General features: G+C 33.1%; 1 protein-coding gene across 2 annotated transcripts in view; it reads right to left on the minus strand.

Moving 5' to 3' along the window:
• LOC101892891 (MAP kinase-activating death domain protein) overlaps window positions 1–17134 on the minus strand; it is a 170582-nt gene that overhangs the window by 17448 nt on the left and 136000 nt on the right. For both annotated transcript variants that reach the window (XM_059120957.1, XM_059120958.1), the window contains exons 20-21: window positions 13743–14015; window positions 13504–13671 (exon numbers count right to left, since the gene is read on the minus strand). In XM_059120957.1, coding sequence (XP_058976940.1) covers window positions 13504–13671; window positions 13743–14015 — 441 coding nt within the window. The remainder of the gene's footprint in view (window positions 1–13503; window positions 13672–13742; window positions 14016–17134) is intronic.

The following is a 17134-nucleotide window of genomic DNA, read 5'->3' on the forward strand; positions in this document are numbered from 1 at the left end:
ACTTTGACACATTTTTTTATAGCATAGCCATTTTTCTCCACGATGACGATTTTCGTTATAAAAACAATAATCGTGCCCTCAACCTTTCCTATTTTTTTTAATTGTAATCTTCACTTAATTTTAAAATACGCTACTAAAATATTTCAAATTTTTAAATTGAAAATTTAATGTTGGAGGTGAATTAACCCTTTTGTATCAATAACAATTTCATAAAAATTTCGAAACATTAAAATCGAAATCTATATTTTTAGTAGATTTGGGGCAAGGCGAACTGCCCCAATGGCATTTTTACCGCCACTGACCACGACTACTTGCCTGTCATTTTTTGTACTTTTTACATGAGAAATTTAATTTTTTGCCAGATTTAGAACTGATTTTTTTTGTATGTCGCTGGGTACTTCGCTTCGGCTGATATAAATATTGTCATGTTCCTAGTATCGACTGTATCGGATATTCTTCTCGTTTTATAATATTTATATATGTTACTTTTTAACTAAAAAAATTTTGGGCTCACATATTTCATTTTCACAATTCGTCTAATATAAGCAAACGTTTTGGGACTTACGAGGTGGGGGTAGTAGAAGGATTAAGTTGATGTTATCTATTTTCCGAAATTTACATATATGGACCGACAGGCGGACGGAAGGACATCGCTAAATCGACATAAATAGAATCTTGTGCTGATTAGGAATATTGATTCAGTGTAGTGTCTAAAATACTATATTGCATAAAAATTTGCGTATTTTTTCACGCAAAATTTAGAGTCAATTTTTATCCGCTTAATTTTATCGGATCAAGTTCTTACACATTTTTTTGTTATAAACTCTCTTCTCTTGCACAAAATCCAGAAAAGTGTTGGTCTACTTTATTTAGAGCACAGATTTGATCGTTTTCACTTGGGAGTAAAATTTTCTCGCGAGATTGCTTGAAGAGTGGGACTTTACACTTCACTCTTTTGTTTTGTGTGGGAGAAGTCACTCTTATTTGATACAATTAGAGAGGGAGAAAAATCGCTTAAAATAGAGTGATGCGTTTGATAGTAAATCGGCTCTGTCAGTGCTGTGAAATGTTAGATAGGTGAGTGGATCGTACACAAAAGCAAAGAAGAGGGAAAAATCAAATGCAAGGGGACGGGGGACAATGCTTTTCAATATGTTTAGTTTTGTTTCGCCTGTGAGAGTGGTTTAAGAAAATACACATACGTAGAAATGCGAAAATTTAAAAAAAAAAAACTGAAATAGATCTCGGTAATGTTAGAATCTGCTCATATTCGAATGAGTTTTGTTCCCACCCTAAAACGAACAAAAAATGCTCGCCAGTATTCGGGTGAAACCCAAAAAAAAAAAAAAAAAGTGTTGCTCGTCTTCTTTTTCTACTTCCAGGAGTAATCTTGCTCAAATTCGGGCGAGTTTTTCGGAGGTGCGGTTTTATCTATTATTCATAGTAAGGTATATTAAGTTTTTCATTCCGTTTGAAACTTCTCGTAATACTTATGTTGGACCCTACAAATTATATATATCCTTTATCAACGTAAAATTCTAAGTCGATCCACTTGACGTAAACTCCCCAAAAATCTTTTCACATTGTGTTAAATAACACAAATAACGATTCCATTCGATTTCAAGTTTTTCTAACATTTATGCCAACATTTTTCCAGGAAATAAGTTTGAGTGTGGTTATTATGAACGTAAACTCTATACAAGTTGGCTACAATTTGGTGTTGAGGGTTCTGACAAAAAAAAATTCCAATGGATTTTAGGTATTTTAAAGGATTTTAGGCATTTTTGTGGGCATTGATTTATTTTAAACTTTTTATACCCTCCACCATACTATGGAGGGTATATTAATTTTGTCATTTCGTTTGTAACTCGTCGAAATACTCATGTCAGACCCAACAAAGTATATATATTCTTGATCAGCGTAAAATTCTAAGACGATTTAACCATGTCCGTCTGTCTGTCTGTTGTAATCACGTCTTTCGAACAAATTGAGATAGAAGGCACACATGTATATTTTGCCAGTAGGCAGGTTAAGTTCGTAAATGGGCCATGTAGGTCCAAGTTATAATATAGCACCCATATAGCGGTACCTCCCGATATTCGGTATTTTGATGATTTTAGAGACATTATTCACCGGAATTTTTTCAAATTTGGTATTTGAAGTTCGCAATGATTACTACAGCCTAAGACAGAAAATAATCTGTGTAGGTCCACGTCTTCGTATAGCCCCTATATAACGGTACCCCCCGATATTCGGTATTTTGATGATTTTAGCGACATTATTTAACGGAATCGTTCCAAATTTGGTATTTGAAGTTCGAAGTAGATACTGCAGCATAAAACAGAAAATGGGCCACGTAGGTCCACGTCTTCATATAGCCCCCATATACCATACCCCGGATATTCGGTATTTTGATGATTTTAGCGACATTATTTACCGTAATCGTTTCAAAGTTGGCATTTGAAGTTCGTAATAGATGCTGCAGCATAAAACAGAAAACGGGCCATGTATGTCCACGTCTTTGTATAGCCCCCATATACCGTACCACCCCCGATATTCGGTATTTTGATGATTTTAGCGACATTATTTACCGGGATTGTTTCAAATTTCGCATGTGAAGTTGGTAATGGATACTTCAGACCATGCCAGAAAATTGTCTGTGCAGGTCCACGTCTTCGTATAGCCTCCATATAGCGGTACCCCCTATATTCGGTGTTTTGATGATTTTAGATTTTTCTTCAAGTTTCGCATAAAAATATTGTAATAACTTATGACAAAAGTTGCCTATGCAGGTCCACGTCGTCGTATAGGCATTCGGTATTTTTAAGATTTTTGAAAATTCTTAAATTTGTACCAAATGGTGGAGGGTATTAAAAGTTCGGCCCGGCCGAACTTACAGCTTTTTTCCTTTTTTTATATGGATATTTAACATTGTAGCACAAAGTGTCCAAGAGAGCTCCGTTGTGAGTTTACCAGATATTCAATATTATCGGGGGTTTGGAGATATAAAGGATGGTTAACAATTAAAAAATGCTTTAAATAATGTTTTCATGTTCTCATTGTAGAGGGTATTACAGATTTGAACTTAACCTATTACATGTTGCATGTATTGCTCATCTTGTAACCCGACATTCAAGCAATTTGGAAGCTAACCTAGAAATTTGTTATAAATTAGGCCGAGTCCTTTTTTGCAAAATAAATTGAATCTTGCAGTTACTGGAACAGGGCATCTATTTGAATTTTTCAATTTTCAAAACAATGTAAGATTTACGTCAACCTAATTGTAAATTTTCATTCAAATTCAGTGATAGCATTTCAATTCAAACTTTGATGGGAATGTTTAAAATTATTTACAAAATAAGTTTAACTCAATTTTGGCGCACCGGATATAGAAAATATCTTAAAACTAATTATAATAGGGGTCTTGGATCTTACACACAATTACATATACACACATAGAAGCTACAAACTGAAAATTCAAAAATTAACAAAACAAAAAAATTAATATTAAAAATTTGAAAGTGATGGCGTGAGATATTTTCGTGTGACATGTGTGGCGGTGGTGAGTGGTGGTGGAGGCTGTTTCATTTGGTGGTTATTGGCGAGTGGCTAATAACTTGGTAAGAGAACTTGTTTGGTTGGTGGTATATTTGTTGTTGTTGTTGCTGTAAAGATTAGTTTTCATTGGTGTCAGGTTGGTGTTGCAACGTTTAGCCCTAAACTTGACAAATAATCAACGCAACAACTTCGATAGAAAGACAAAGAAAAACTAAAAAAAAACAAATGAGGAAAATTTTGCAATTTGTATTGTTTTGTTTTTTTTTTTTTTTGTTGGTAAATAACTTAAATACAGTTACAGGAAATACGAGTTTTTTTTTTCAAAATTTTTTTGGTAAAGAACAATAACTAACAGAACAATGTTTTTTTTTCATTAAAGGTCAGATCAGAATGCAATAATAGTAAAAGTAGTAAAGAACTAACAAAAGTATGGAAAGAACAGATAACTAAAAACCGAAATCAAAAGCAGAAAAGGGGAAAGAAGAACTGTAATTTTTTCAGACCACAGGAAACAAAAAAGCGCATTACTTTTAATTTTTTTTTTTTTTTAGTTAAAAAGAAAACAGCTACAATTTTGTTTTGTTTTTTTTAGTTAAATTTTAAAGGAAAGGAAATTAACACAACTGGGGGAGTTTTTTTATTTTTTGGGGGTTATTTATTTTTGCAAGTGGGGAGGGGGAAATAAATGAGGGGATTTTTTTTTTTCATTGTTTTGGGGTTATTTATTTTTCAAGTGGGGAGGGGAAATAAATGAGGGGATTTTTTTTGTAATGGAACTAAATGATAACAAGTATGCTTAAACACAATTATAAATATAACAAAACTTAAGGTTGTTGTTTTTAGCTTTTTATGTAGTTTTTTTTTTAAGATTTAATTTTTTTCTTAACAAAATATTTTGAATTTGAATTGTAAAAATTAATACCTCAAAGTCCTTTTTTTGTGGATTTGTGATGATACGATTTTTGTTTTGGTTTTGTTTTTTTTTTTCATTTTTGGTTGTGGAAATTTTCGGAGAAAAGAAGAACAGAGAAGATTTTGTTGGTTTTTTATTCATATATGTGATATATTCCAGGGATGTTGAAATTTTGAATTTTGAAAAAAAAAATGAAATGTTCAAACAAGGAACAAGACGTAGAAATTAGAAGAAACCCAACCGAAGTGGTGATTAAAATTTGGACCCGGTTTTTTTGTTGTTGTGGGTTTGGTTGGCAACAATGCATCCGCACAAAATTTGTTGTTGTTTTTGTTGCAATTTAACGTTCATGGTTTGTACGAACGAACGAAGGAACGGAAACAATGGAGAATATAAAAAAAGAATAGAATAAAACAAGAGAATAAAAATGTAATTAAAAAACAAGTTTTAGACGGATTTTGTTTCGAAATAGGCCAAAGGAAAATTAAGAAAAAAAAATAAAAAATAAAAAAATAGAAATTATTTTGAACCTCCATAAAGCTGCAAATGTAAATGAAATGGCAATAAATAAAATGAATATTTTTTTTCGAAAAAAAAAAAAAAAATTAAAATCATTTTAATTAGTTTTTTTTTAAGTTATTGTAAATAGCGAATGTACAACAAGGACCATCTCAAAAGATACCAATTTAGAAAAAAGGAACTTAAACATACTTTGTTGTTTGTTTGGTTTTGCAATTTTTTTTCTTGGAGAAATTTTTTTTGAATTAGTTTTTTTCGTATTTTATTTTTTTAAAAAACATTTAATTTGAAAAAAGCTGACTGTCACATTTATATAAAAAATAATAAAAAAAATAATAATTTTTTCTATATTTTTTTTTTCTTTACTGTCTGTAACTGTTGTTGGTTTTGTTGTGGCAGTAGTGTTCGGAAGGAAAAAAGAGACAAACGAACAGAAATTAAAATCAAAAGTTTTGTATATATTTTTTCTTTTGTTGTTTTTTTTTTTTTTTTTTCGTTTTATTAAACATTTAATAAAGAAAACGTAAACTATTTTTTATTTCGTTGAAAAAAATCAAATAAATTTTTTATATAGGAGAGGAAGAAAAATATGCAATTTAAGGTGTTTACAAAAAAATTGTTTGTATTTTGAAAATTTAAAAGAGCGAAAGAGAGAATAAATATTTTTGTTTTTCTTTTTCTTTTTTTAGGGGGGAAAATTTAAATATATTTACAAAAGATCAAACTGAAGAAAGAGGGAGAGACACTGTATATCAAAAGTTAAAATGATGGTGTTCTTAAATAACTGAATTAAAATTTGCACAAAATAAAATTAAATTATAAGGAAAGGAAAAAATACTGAACACATTTAGAGGCATATTAAATATTTATTGGAAATTTGTTTTTCATTTTTAACGAAAATGTTTTAAAATATAAATAAATCTGACTCAGATGGACCCTATAACTAAATGTCCTAGCGTTGTTGTTTTGAAGAAGTCATAGGTAAATACATCAATATCCCCACACAAAAGTCTAATTTTTAGAGAGGTAGAGATGAAAATCCAAAAAATTTGTTTCAGCGAATGACGAAATAAAGGAGCAGATTTTAAGGATTTCGGAGAACCAAAAAAAAAGTTATCACCAAAACGAAGGCGAGGCGATGTAGTTTACATCATATTTATTTATTTTTTCCACTGATTTAAACGCTGTGAAGAGCATTTTCTTGACTTCTATGAAAGGAAAATTATATCCTTTCAAATACGATACTCGGAGGATTTTCCAGATAACCATTTGGTCTACTTTTTTTAAGATTTTAACGAATCCTCATAGATTCTATTCTATAAGAAGATTTTGGCATCATGAAAACTGGAGAATTTTCGAACTCTTCTTCCACCAAACGAAATTTAAAATGTGTTCTTTTATGCAATGGCATGACATGTCCTTCATAGTAAGACCTTTAGCTTTTTATAAGGACTTTGATAAAACTTCCATTGTGCCGAAAAGGCTAAATTTTGTCTATAAAGAGACTCCAGATGTTCTATGTCTATCCAAATCTCACATGCAGGCCATGTTCTATGAGGTCATATTTTATGAAAAGATTTTTGGTCTTCTTGAGGAGACTTTCTATTGTACAAACGCAAGACATTCTGGTCTTCGAAAGAAAAACTTTCAAGAGAAGACTATTTGATCTTCTAGGAGAAGATTTTGTCTTCTAAGGGGAGAATTTCTGGCCTTCTAAGAGAACCGGACTTTTTAAAGATGACCTGGTGATATTCTAAGAGAAGAATTTCTGATTATAAGAGTGGATCTACTGATTTTCTAAGAGATAATCTTCTTGTCGGCTAAGAGAAGATTTTCTGGTATTCTAGGAAAAGAACTCCTTGTGGTCTAAGAGGAGGCCTTCTTGTCTTCTAAGTTATGGTCTTTGGGTATTCGCAGGAAGATTTCTGGTCTTTCCCGTTCTCTAAAATAAAATTTGCTGATGTTCGAAGGAAAGATATTTTGGTCTTCTACGAGAAGACTATCTGGTCATCTCAGAGAAAATTCTCTAGTCTTCTAAGAAAATGAGTTCTGATCTCCTAAGAGAAGATCTTCACACGTTTTTCGAAGGTAGGACTTTCTTGTGTTCTAAGAAAAGACTTCTTCTGTGAGAGGAACTTCGAATCTTCTTCTATCAGAAGAGCACCGACTCTTTTATGAAAAGAGCATCGATTCTTCTATGAGAATATCTGCGATTCTTCTATGACAAGAGCTGCGACTCTTCTATGAAAAGAGCTGTACTCTTCTATGATAAGAGCTGCGACTCTTCTATGATAAGAGCTGCGGCTCTTCTTTGGCTCTTTTTCGATAATGGCTTACTGACCCTCTAAGAAATGACATTATGCTTTTCTTGGAAAATATCTTAAAGAAGACAGCTTAGAATCATCTTTTATGATAACAGCTTCGACTCCTCTTCCACAAGAGGTGCTTTCACTCTTCGGTCAGAAAACCTCCTGTTTTTCGTTAGAAGAGCTTCAACACCTCTTCAATAAATATATTTTAGACACCTTTTGTAGGAGAAAAGCTTCGACTCCTCTTCTATGGAAAGGGCTTCAACTCCTATGAGAAGAGCTTGGAATCCTCTTTGAGAAAAAAGTTTTTAGCTCCACTTCTGGTAGAAGAATTTCGGTTCTTCTTTTATGAGAAGAGATTCGATCTTATTTCTATGTGAAGAGCTTTGACTCATCTTCTATGAGAACATTTTCTACTTGTCTCCGATGATTCTACTGTGAAAAGAGCTGCATCTCTACTATGAGAAGAGCTCTGGGAAAACAGTTTCAACTCTTAACTGAGAAGATCTTCCCCTCCCCTGCGCGATGACCTTCGATTCTTCTATGAGAGGCGTTACGACTCTTCTACGGAAAGTAGGGCTTTGACTCTTCTGTGAGGAGACAAGCTTTTACTCTTCTTCGACAATGGTTTTGACTTTCCGGACTTCTAAAAAGAGACTTTCTAGCCTTTGATTTTCTATGAAAAGCCTTTATGCTCTTCTATGAGAAGAGCTGTGAGAAAATTATAGTCTCTTCTTTGAAAAAGGCTTCGACTATGTTGTGATAAGGACTTGGATTTTTCTTCTCTGAGAAGGTTTTCGACTCTGCTGTGAAAAGAGCTTAGAATCTTTTGTGAGAGCAGTTTCCTCTTCTACAAGTGGTGCTTTCACTCTTCTACCAGTAAACTTCTTTTTTTATTAGAAGAGCTTCGACTCTTCTTCGACACCTTTAATATGAAAAAACTTGAAATCCTCTTTGAGAAAAAAGGTTTCAGCTCCTTTTCTGGAAGAAGAATTTTGGCTCCTTTTTTAAAGAAGAGTTTCGACTTTTCTATGGGAAGAGCTTAGAATCTTCTTCTATGGGAATATCATTGGTTCTTCTTCTATGAGAAGAGATTCGACCTTACTTATATGGAAAGAGCTTTGACTCATCTTCTATGAAGAGAGTTTCGATTCATTCCTTCCAGAGTTTATAAAAACATATGTGAACTAATCATTTTGATATTCCATAAAATAAAGATTTTTTTAGTAAGGAAGTATATATATCTTTTAAAGACCAAGGTTTATTCCGATTTTAAAAGCGCTGCAGCCCATGAATGCTTTGTGCTTCTTTATAAATTCTAGAGGGTCTAGTTTTTAGATTGACTTCATTCGGTCTACAACGAATTGGCGTTAAATAAGATTCGGGACTTGTGGATTTTTGTGTGGATCATTGATGCCTGTCTATAAACTTCTTCATAATAACAGTAAAATAATTGACCTTTCTGAAAACCTAATAAATTCTAACTGTTGTTAATCCTGCTTTATACCACTCATCACGTACACAGGTTTTCATTTTGAATGAGAATTGAATTTTAAAAAAAATTAAAAAAAAAAAAAAACAATTATACCGAAGAAAAATACAGCGAAAATGTACAAAAATGAAATGAACAAAAAAATTAAGCATTATTCCGTTTAATTGATTTTTATGTAGAATATTTTTGAAACACGTTTTTATTTTTTGCAGAAGTTTTACATCGTATAAAAAATATTAAACAAAGAAAAAACATAAAAAGCTTAAGAAAAGTGTGAATAAAATCATCGATAACGTTAAATTTTTATTTTTATTTGTTGTATTTCTTTTTGTTTTTCTTCTTAAGAATTTCGTTTGTTTTTCAACACAATTATTTAAAAAAATGTTTTTGATAAATTAATTATAAGAAGAAGAATTGAAAAAAAATGCATTTTTAGCATTCAGTACATTCACTAGCAGCATATTTTTGTTGGTTTGGTTTTGTTGTTGTAATTTTTTTTTGTGTAAAAAATTATTTTCGTTGGTGAGTTAAAATTCTTTGTACTTTTTTGTTTTGGATTTGTAAAAGGCAAAAATGTGAAAATAAATGTTTAAAAATGGCGATGTCTTTATGATATGAAAATGTATATGTAGGATTTTTATATGTATTTTATATGCATGTTATGTATTTGAGTGTGTGTGTGTGTGTGTGTGATATGTCTATAGTTGTTTCGAAGCTAAATATGTTTTTTTAGATGCGTGATTTATGGTGACATTATAAAAATATGACTATGTTGGTATGCTTTTTGTGAGACTAATGAAAAATGTATATTTAATAAAAAATTGCATAAATATGATTTGAAAAAAATTAAAACATTTTTAAATAAAATGTATGAATGTTCAGAGGTTTAACTGATGTAAGCCAAAGTAAGCCCAGTGAAAACCAATTTTTTAGTGATGTAGTTTCATTTAATGATAAAAAATGCCTTTCGTTAAGGAGCGTATCTATTCATGTATATATAAAAGAGTAGTGCAATAACTGATTGACTGAGAATCAATGACCAGACGAAAGGGCTGAAGCTAGAAATTTGAAATTTGACAGTCTTGGTGCGTAGGCACGTGATAAGGTTGGGATTTTTAGGAATTCTTACTAAAAGGGTACAAAGAGTACTAAACTGTACTTAAAATTTAACACTTTGTACTGGACAAACGGAATGAGTTAAAATTCTGAAATTTGGAATGAAATTTGGTATCAGAATCAAAAATTTGAAATTTGGTAGCAAAAAAGTTTCATATACAGGTTGAGATGAAAAAACTGCAACCAATTTCACACTGCTGTCATTCCCAAGCCAGTCGTCCGACAGCTGTTAAAATTATTTCAGTGACAGCTCATTATATTGTTTACAAGCGTACAAAAGCATTTTGGTGAGAATTTACCCGGAAAAAACTTATTCGTGATGGAATTCAAGCGTGATAGTGTGATTTCTTTATATTTGGCTGGAAAACTTCAAGTGGCTATCGTTAGAGCATTCCAGCATTTAAATGTGAATAAATCTTTTGTGTCTCGAACCATCGCTCGTTACGTTAGCCCGACGTCAAGGAAGTGAACGGAAGAAAACAGCAACATCAGCAGAAATGGTTCGAAAAGTAAAGAAGCAACTTGATCGAAACTCGCGTCGCAGTGGCCGAAAAATGGCTCGTGAGCTGAACATATCGCAATATTCCATTCGGTAAATATTAAAAAATGAGCTCGGGGTAAAGTCATTGAAATTCCAAAAAGTCCAAGAACTTACACCGCAATTGAAACAAAATAGACTCAAAAGAGCTAACGAGTTGCTTCGCTTGGCCGAAAGTGGTGAACTGCCGAATTTGATTTCCTCCGACGAGAAAACATTCGTCGTCCAGCAGTTTGTAAACAAACAAAATAATCGTGTTTACTTGCCAAAGAGGTCAGCTGGAAATCTACACCTTCGGTTGGCCACCAGAACTCAAGCGCCGGCCATGGTGATAGTGTGGGTCGCCATAACAGCCGATGGTCGCTCTCCGCTCGTATTAATCGACCATGGCATCAGAATAAATGCCGAATATTATCGCGAAAATATTCTGGAGGGTGTATTAAGGCCTTGGACACGCAAAAATTTTGGCCGCAGACCTTGGACGTTCCAACAGGACTAAGCCTATCGCACTCAGCACGTACCACCCAAGAAGGCTTTCTGTCGCTGTTCAAGTGTAGCCTGGAGCATATGAAGATGGTTTCGAAAATGTGTACTATAATTGTACGAAAAGTACTGAATGGTACTATATTTGGTGTTGGTTGAACAGATAGTGCATTTGGGCATTAGAGTCGCTATTCATGTGTAGCCTGAATATATGCAGGAGGTTTCTGAAATGTGTACTATAATTGTACAAAAAGTGCTGATTAGCACTATATTTGGTATTGGTTGAAGGGATAGGGATACAGTTCTGACAAAATTTTGTAATATGTAATATTTAGAATACTGATGGTATCTGATATTGAGATTTATCGTGGGCGTGAAACATACGTCCTTTATTTGTACGAAAAGTAATACCTTTGGTGTTGGGTGAAGGAATAGAGATAGAATCGCGAAATTTGGTATTGAGGTCTCTCTTGGTATCTGGCATTGAGATATGGAGGTGGTTATTGGAAATGTGTACATAATTGTACAAAAAGTACTGAATCGTACCAAATTTGGGTATTGAAATTCTCAAATTTGATATTGAGGTCTCTGTCGGTATCTGGAATTGAGATGTGGAGGTGATTTGGAAAGTGAGTTCTATAATTGGATTAAAAACACTAAATGGTACTAAATTTGGTATTGGGTGAAAGAAAAATTATAGAATTCTCAAATTTTATATTGAGGTCTCTGTTGGAATCTGGAATTGAGGTTTGGAGGTGATTTTGGAAATTTTTTATATATTTGTACTAAAAACACTTAATGTTACTTAATTTGGTATTGGGCGAAAGAATAAGGATAGAAACCTAAAATATGATATTGAGGTCTCTGTTGGTATCTGGAATTGAGATATATAAGCGGTTTTGGAAATGAGTTCTAGAATTGTACTAAAAGTACTAAGTGGTACAAGTTTTGAAATTTCCAGAAACCAACGATGACCTTAATATCCAATTTCAGGATTTCAGCTCTATCTATTCACCCAATATTAAATTTAGTACCATTTAGTGCGAATATCCTAAATAATATAAATATCTCCTACAAAACTTGTACCACTTAGTACTTTTAGTACAATTCTAGAACTCATTTCCAAAACCACCTACATATCTCAATTCCAGATACCAACAGAGACCTCAATGTCAAATTTGGGAATTCCATCCTTATTCCTTGATGCAATACCAAATTTAGTACAATTTGGTACTTTTCGTACAAATATAGGAAGAATTTCTAAGTTCACCTCCATATCTCAATACGATTTGGTACTTTTCGTAGAGAGTCGTCCAAAAGTAGTCGTTGAAATAGTTGTGGATAGCAAAATTGGTTGTGGCTCCTTTGTGTTATATTTTTACAATATCCTCCTCAGTAAACTTCAAAGGTAGCGGACACTTACTAGTAAGTGTATCAGACCGGATACCAGGTGGAGTTCTGGACTGCAGGCGGAGTTCAGAGCAATTAAGAAGTCTCTGAACTGATTTAGCACTAACGCAGGTTCACCTACTGTAAATATCCCTATGGATAGTAGAGCTGATTACGTCTTAAACAGTAAAATGAAGAATTATTTTGGACTGTATGAAAGCACTCAACAGCTGTGTCCAATATGACTTAGTGCGTTATGTGGATATTAAAATTCTGTTCCAGGAACTTTCCGAACTTTTTTAAGGATTTCTAGAGCTAAGACAAGTGTGGATTTTCAAATATTAAAGACTTTCAAAACATAATATCTAGATTTTTAAATTCCAATTTCCAGGGACTGTCAGGGCTGTCCGGACTATAGACTTTAATTTTTAAAAAATATTCAAAGCCGAATTGAAAACTACACCAGTTAAACCTCCAAATCATGAATTAACCAAAAAAAAATAAATTGCAATGTTTTGAATGAATGTAAGAAAAAAACCCAAGAATATATTAAAAGGATGAAAGTGACAACAAAACGTTCATACGAATACATAAGAATTGGAAGAAAAAAGTTGAGAAGGTCCTTGCTTTGTCATTAACAATTGAAACACATTTTCCAACGGAGAAAATGTGTAATTTAAAACAAAAGGAAAATTAATAGAATTATCTGTTATAACAATTAACTAATAACGAAAAACATAAAACTCAAAATATTAAGGACATGTTAATTAAAAAAAGAACACGAGATATGTAGTTTTTTTTACAAAATTCATTAGACATGATTATTTTTTGAAAAAAAAAATAGAAATTAAAAAAGGAAATAAAAATAAAAAATGGAAAACACAAAATTCACCTTCCCATTTAGGACGAGAACGGACAACGTTCATTAATATGAAATATTGATATTTTTTTTTTTTTGGATTTTTTTCAAATCGGTTTACAAAGAAAGACAAAAAATATTTCATATTTTGTTTGGTTGTTGTTTTTTTGGTTTTGATAATTGTTACAAGAAAAGGAATTAACTTAAGAAAATAGACTTGATTTGATTTCATAAATACAGAAAAATACAAAAGCAAATATGGAAGTAAAAAAATTGTTTGGAAAATTTTCAAAACCACATAAGGAGGACACTTAGGTCGCGACTTACCTTGCTGTTGGCAAATAACAAACCAACACCTTCAAGGCACACTTGTAACAGGCCACCCTCGCCCGTATTCATATCCTGGACGGGAAATTCGCCGCCCAGCTCGGGAACATTGGTGGGTGTACCACCGCGTTCCATGGCTTCTTTGATGCAGTTGTACAGTTCTTTGCACTGGGGAATAAAATATTAAAAATAATTTAATTTTCGTTTTCGAATAATTTCTGGAAATTGTAACTGCCCACCTTTCGTGTATAGTATTTGTGCAGCTGTGTCTGACCCCCGTTACGTCTCCACAAACATAGGAGTTTTGTCTTTGGCGAATAGGTCATATTCACCAAACGTTCATACCACCATCGTTCCACAATGGTACCATCTACGGATCTCAAAACCAGACCATCGTCTCGCACTTCCATGAAACGTAAAGGACCCGAGGCATCCACACCCTGATGTACGGTGAAACTTTGTCGATGTAATAATCTCGATCCCAGAGGTTTTAAATCGATGTCATTGCCATTCTGAAAAAATCGAAAAATTCAAAAATATTGGATTTTTTAATGCTATTTTTCAAGGATGTTCAGACCAATAAACGTGGATTTTTAAATATTTTTTCTAAGGATCTTCAGAGCTATAAACGGGGAATAAGAAACATTATTTTTTCAAGGAACTTCAGAGCTATAAACGTGGAATTTGAAATATGTTTTCTTCAAGGACCGTAGGAGCTATAATCGAGGATTCTTAAATACTATTTTTTCAAGGAATTTCAGAAAGAGTCTTTCAAGGATCTTTTGCACCATAAACGTGGATTTCTAAAAGCCAGATTCCAAGGACTTTCAGAATTGTTCCTTTAAGGATCTTCAAAACTATAAACGTGAATTTCAAAAAGTCAGATTCCAAAGACTTTTAGAGTTTGTTTCTACAGAATTCTCAAAACTTTTATTGCGGTTTTTAAATGCTATTTTCCAAGGACTTTTAAAGCTAGTCTTTCAAGGATCTTCATGACTATAAACGTGGATTTGTAAATGATATTTTCAAAGGACTTTCGCAGCTATTGTTCAAGGAAGTTCAATGCGACATTTGGGGATTTTTAACTTTTGTTTTCAAGGACTTTCAGAGGTATTTTCTCAAGGTTTCCCAGACTTTAAACGTGGACTTTTGCTATTTTCTAAGGACTTTCAGAGCTATAAACGTGGATTTTAAAGGCTATTTTCCATGGGCGTGAGAGCTAGTCTTCCAAGGATCTTCAACCATTTAAACGTGGAATTTTAAATGCTATTTTCCAAAGACTTTCAGAGTCATTTTCCTAAGTGTCTTTAAACGATAAACGTGTATTTTTAACTGCTATTTTCCAAGGACTTTCAGGGCTATTTTTTCAAGGAACTTCAAGAATATAATTTATTTTTTTCAAAGAACTTTCTCAACTATTTTTTACGGATCTTCCAAACAATAAACGTGGATTTTTAAATGCTATTTTCCAAATCTTTCTGAGCTAGTCTTTCAAGAATCTTCAAGACTGTAAACGTGGATTCTTAAAGCACTCTCCGAGCTATAAACATGGATTTTTAAATGCTATTTTCCAAATCTTTCTGAGCTAGTCTTTCAAGAATCTTCAAGACTGTAAACGTGGATTCTTAAAGCACTCTCCGAGCTATAAACATGGATTTTTAAGTGCTATTTTCCAGGGACATTGCTATAAACGATTATTCGATTTCAGCTATATTCCTTCACCCGATACCAGATTTAATTCCTTTCGTACAATTATAGTATATATTTCCAAATCACCTCCATATCTCAATCCTAGATATCAACAGAGACCTCAATACTAAATTTCAGGATTCCAACTCTATCCCCTCACTCAATTTAGTACCACAATTTAAAATTTAGAATTCCAGCTCTATTCTTTTGCCCAATATCAAATTTAGTTCTTTTCGAAAATTTGTAACTTTTACTTTGTACCGTTCTGGTACGAATTTCCCAAAAACCTGTCCTATCTGACCCCTTCGAACCAAAAGTAACCCTCACCCAAAATTTCAAAATTCTGGCTTCACCTGTTTCCACTAAGCGTTGATGAATCGTCAATGCAGTCAGCATAAAATTCTATGTCGATTTAGCAATGTCCGTCCGACTGCCCGTCTGTATAAATCACTCTAGCTTCCGAACGAAATAAAGTAAGTTGATAAAAATTTACTCAAATGTGCATTACGTCTGCAGGACTTTTGGTATCGAAAATGGACCATGTAGGTCCACGTCTTCGTATAGCCCCCATATAACGGTACCTCCCGATATGCGGTATTTTGTTGATTTTAGCTACATTATTTACCGGAATTGTTTGAAAATTGGTATATGAAGTTCGTAATGGGCACTTAAGCCTAAGACAGAAAATGGGCCATGAAGGTCCACGTCTTCGTAACGGTACCCCCGATTTTCGGTATTTTGATGTTTTTTGTGACATTATTTACCGGAATCATTTCAAATTTTGTATTTGAAGTTCGTAATGGATACCACAGCCTATGCCAGAAAATTGTCTGTGAAGGTCTACGTTTTATAATCCCCATGGTACCTCCGGTATTCGGTATTTTAATGATTTTAGCTACATTATAAACAGATTTTTTTTAAAGTTTCGCATTTGAATTTTTTAATAGCTTATGACAAAAGTTGCCTATACAGGTCCACGTCGTCGTATAAACCGTAATATACTTCTACATTTGGTATTTTTAAGATTTTAAACGAATTTTTAACGGATTTTATTTTTTTTGAAAATTGCCAAATTTGTACCAAATGGTGGTGGGTATTCAAAGTTCGGTCCGGCCGAACTTACAGCTTTTTTACTTATTCTTATTTCCAAACACCAGGTTTCCAACTCCACCGGTTCTCCCAAAATTTGAATTGTAAACAAGTAAGCAAAGGCTACAGTCGAGCGGGGCCGACCGTTGAATACCCTACAACACTATAAAAATGATACAGTTTATATAGGCCATATACTCGAAAGAATTCCACAAGATATTGTGACAAATAATAAAAGAAAACCATCAGGTTTCGTTCTCTAATTTTCGAATAATAGCAACTTAAATGAATTTGCTCATTTCCAATTTATTGGTAGATGTTGCACGTAAACGGTCTTCCTAGATCTGGAACCAATATTTCCCAAAGACCTATAATCTCTCAGAAGTGGCAAAAGATTAACATTTATTATTGGTTTTTGACTTAAACGCATCTATGTGAGATACAGACATTTGACTATATTCTTCAACGAAATCAGCCTTAACGAAATAGTCAGAAGTGCGTCTTTTCTGTATTTGTGAATTCTCCAAAAAGACACTGGAATGGATATTTTCGTATTTTGTCTACAAAAGTTGGCAAACTATTTCACACATTGAATATTTTTGGATGGCCATCCAAAACTATTTGGCTTTTGCAATGTCCGGTAACCTCCATTCAAATGCGATCGGGCGATAATTAAGACTTGCTGACAATTTTGCAGTTTTTTTTTTGTCCATTTCAACCCCTAAATATATGGCGATTATCTCCAAAAAGAGTAGGCTTCTATTCTGACCCTCATCTTATCCCCATGCAAAATTTCGTAAGGATCGGGCCATAAATGCGATCTGTATATGATATCCTGATATCCTAACTACTT

Source organism: Musca domestica, unplaced genomic scaffold (assembly GCF_030504385.1).
Source record: "Musca domestica strain aabys unplaced genomic scaffold, Musca_domestica.polishedcontigs.V.1.1 18, whole genome shotgun sequence".
NCBI lineage: Eukaryota > Metazoa > Arthropoda > Insecta > Diptera > Muscidae > Musca > Musca domestica.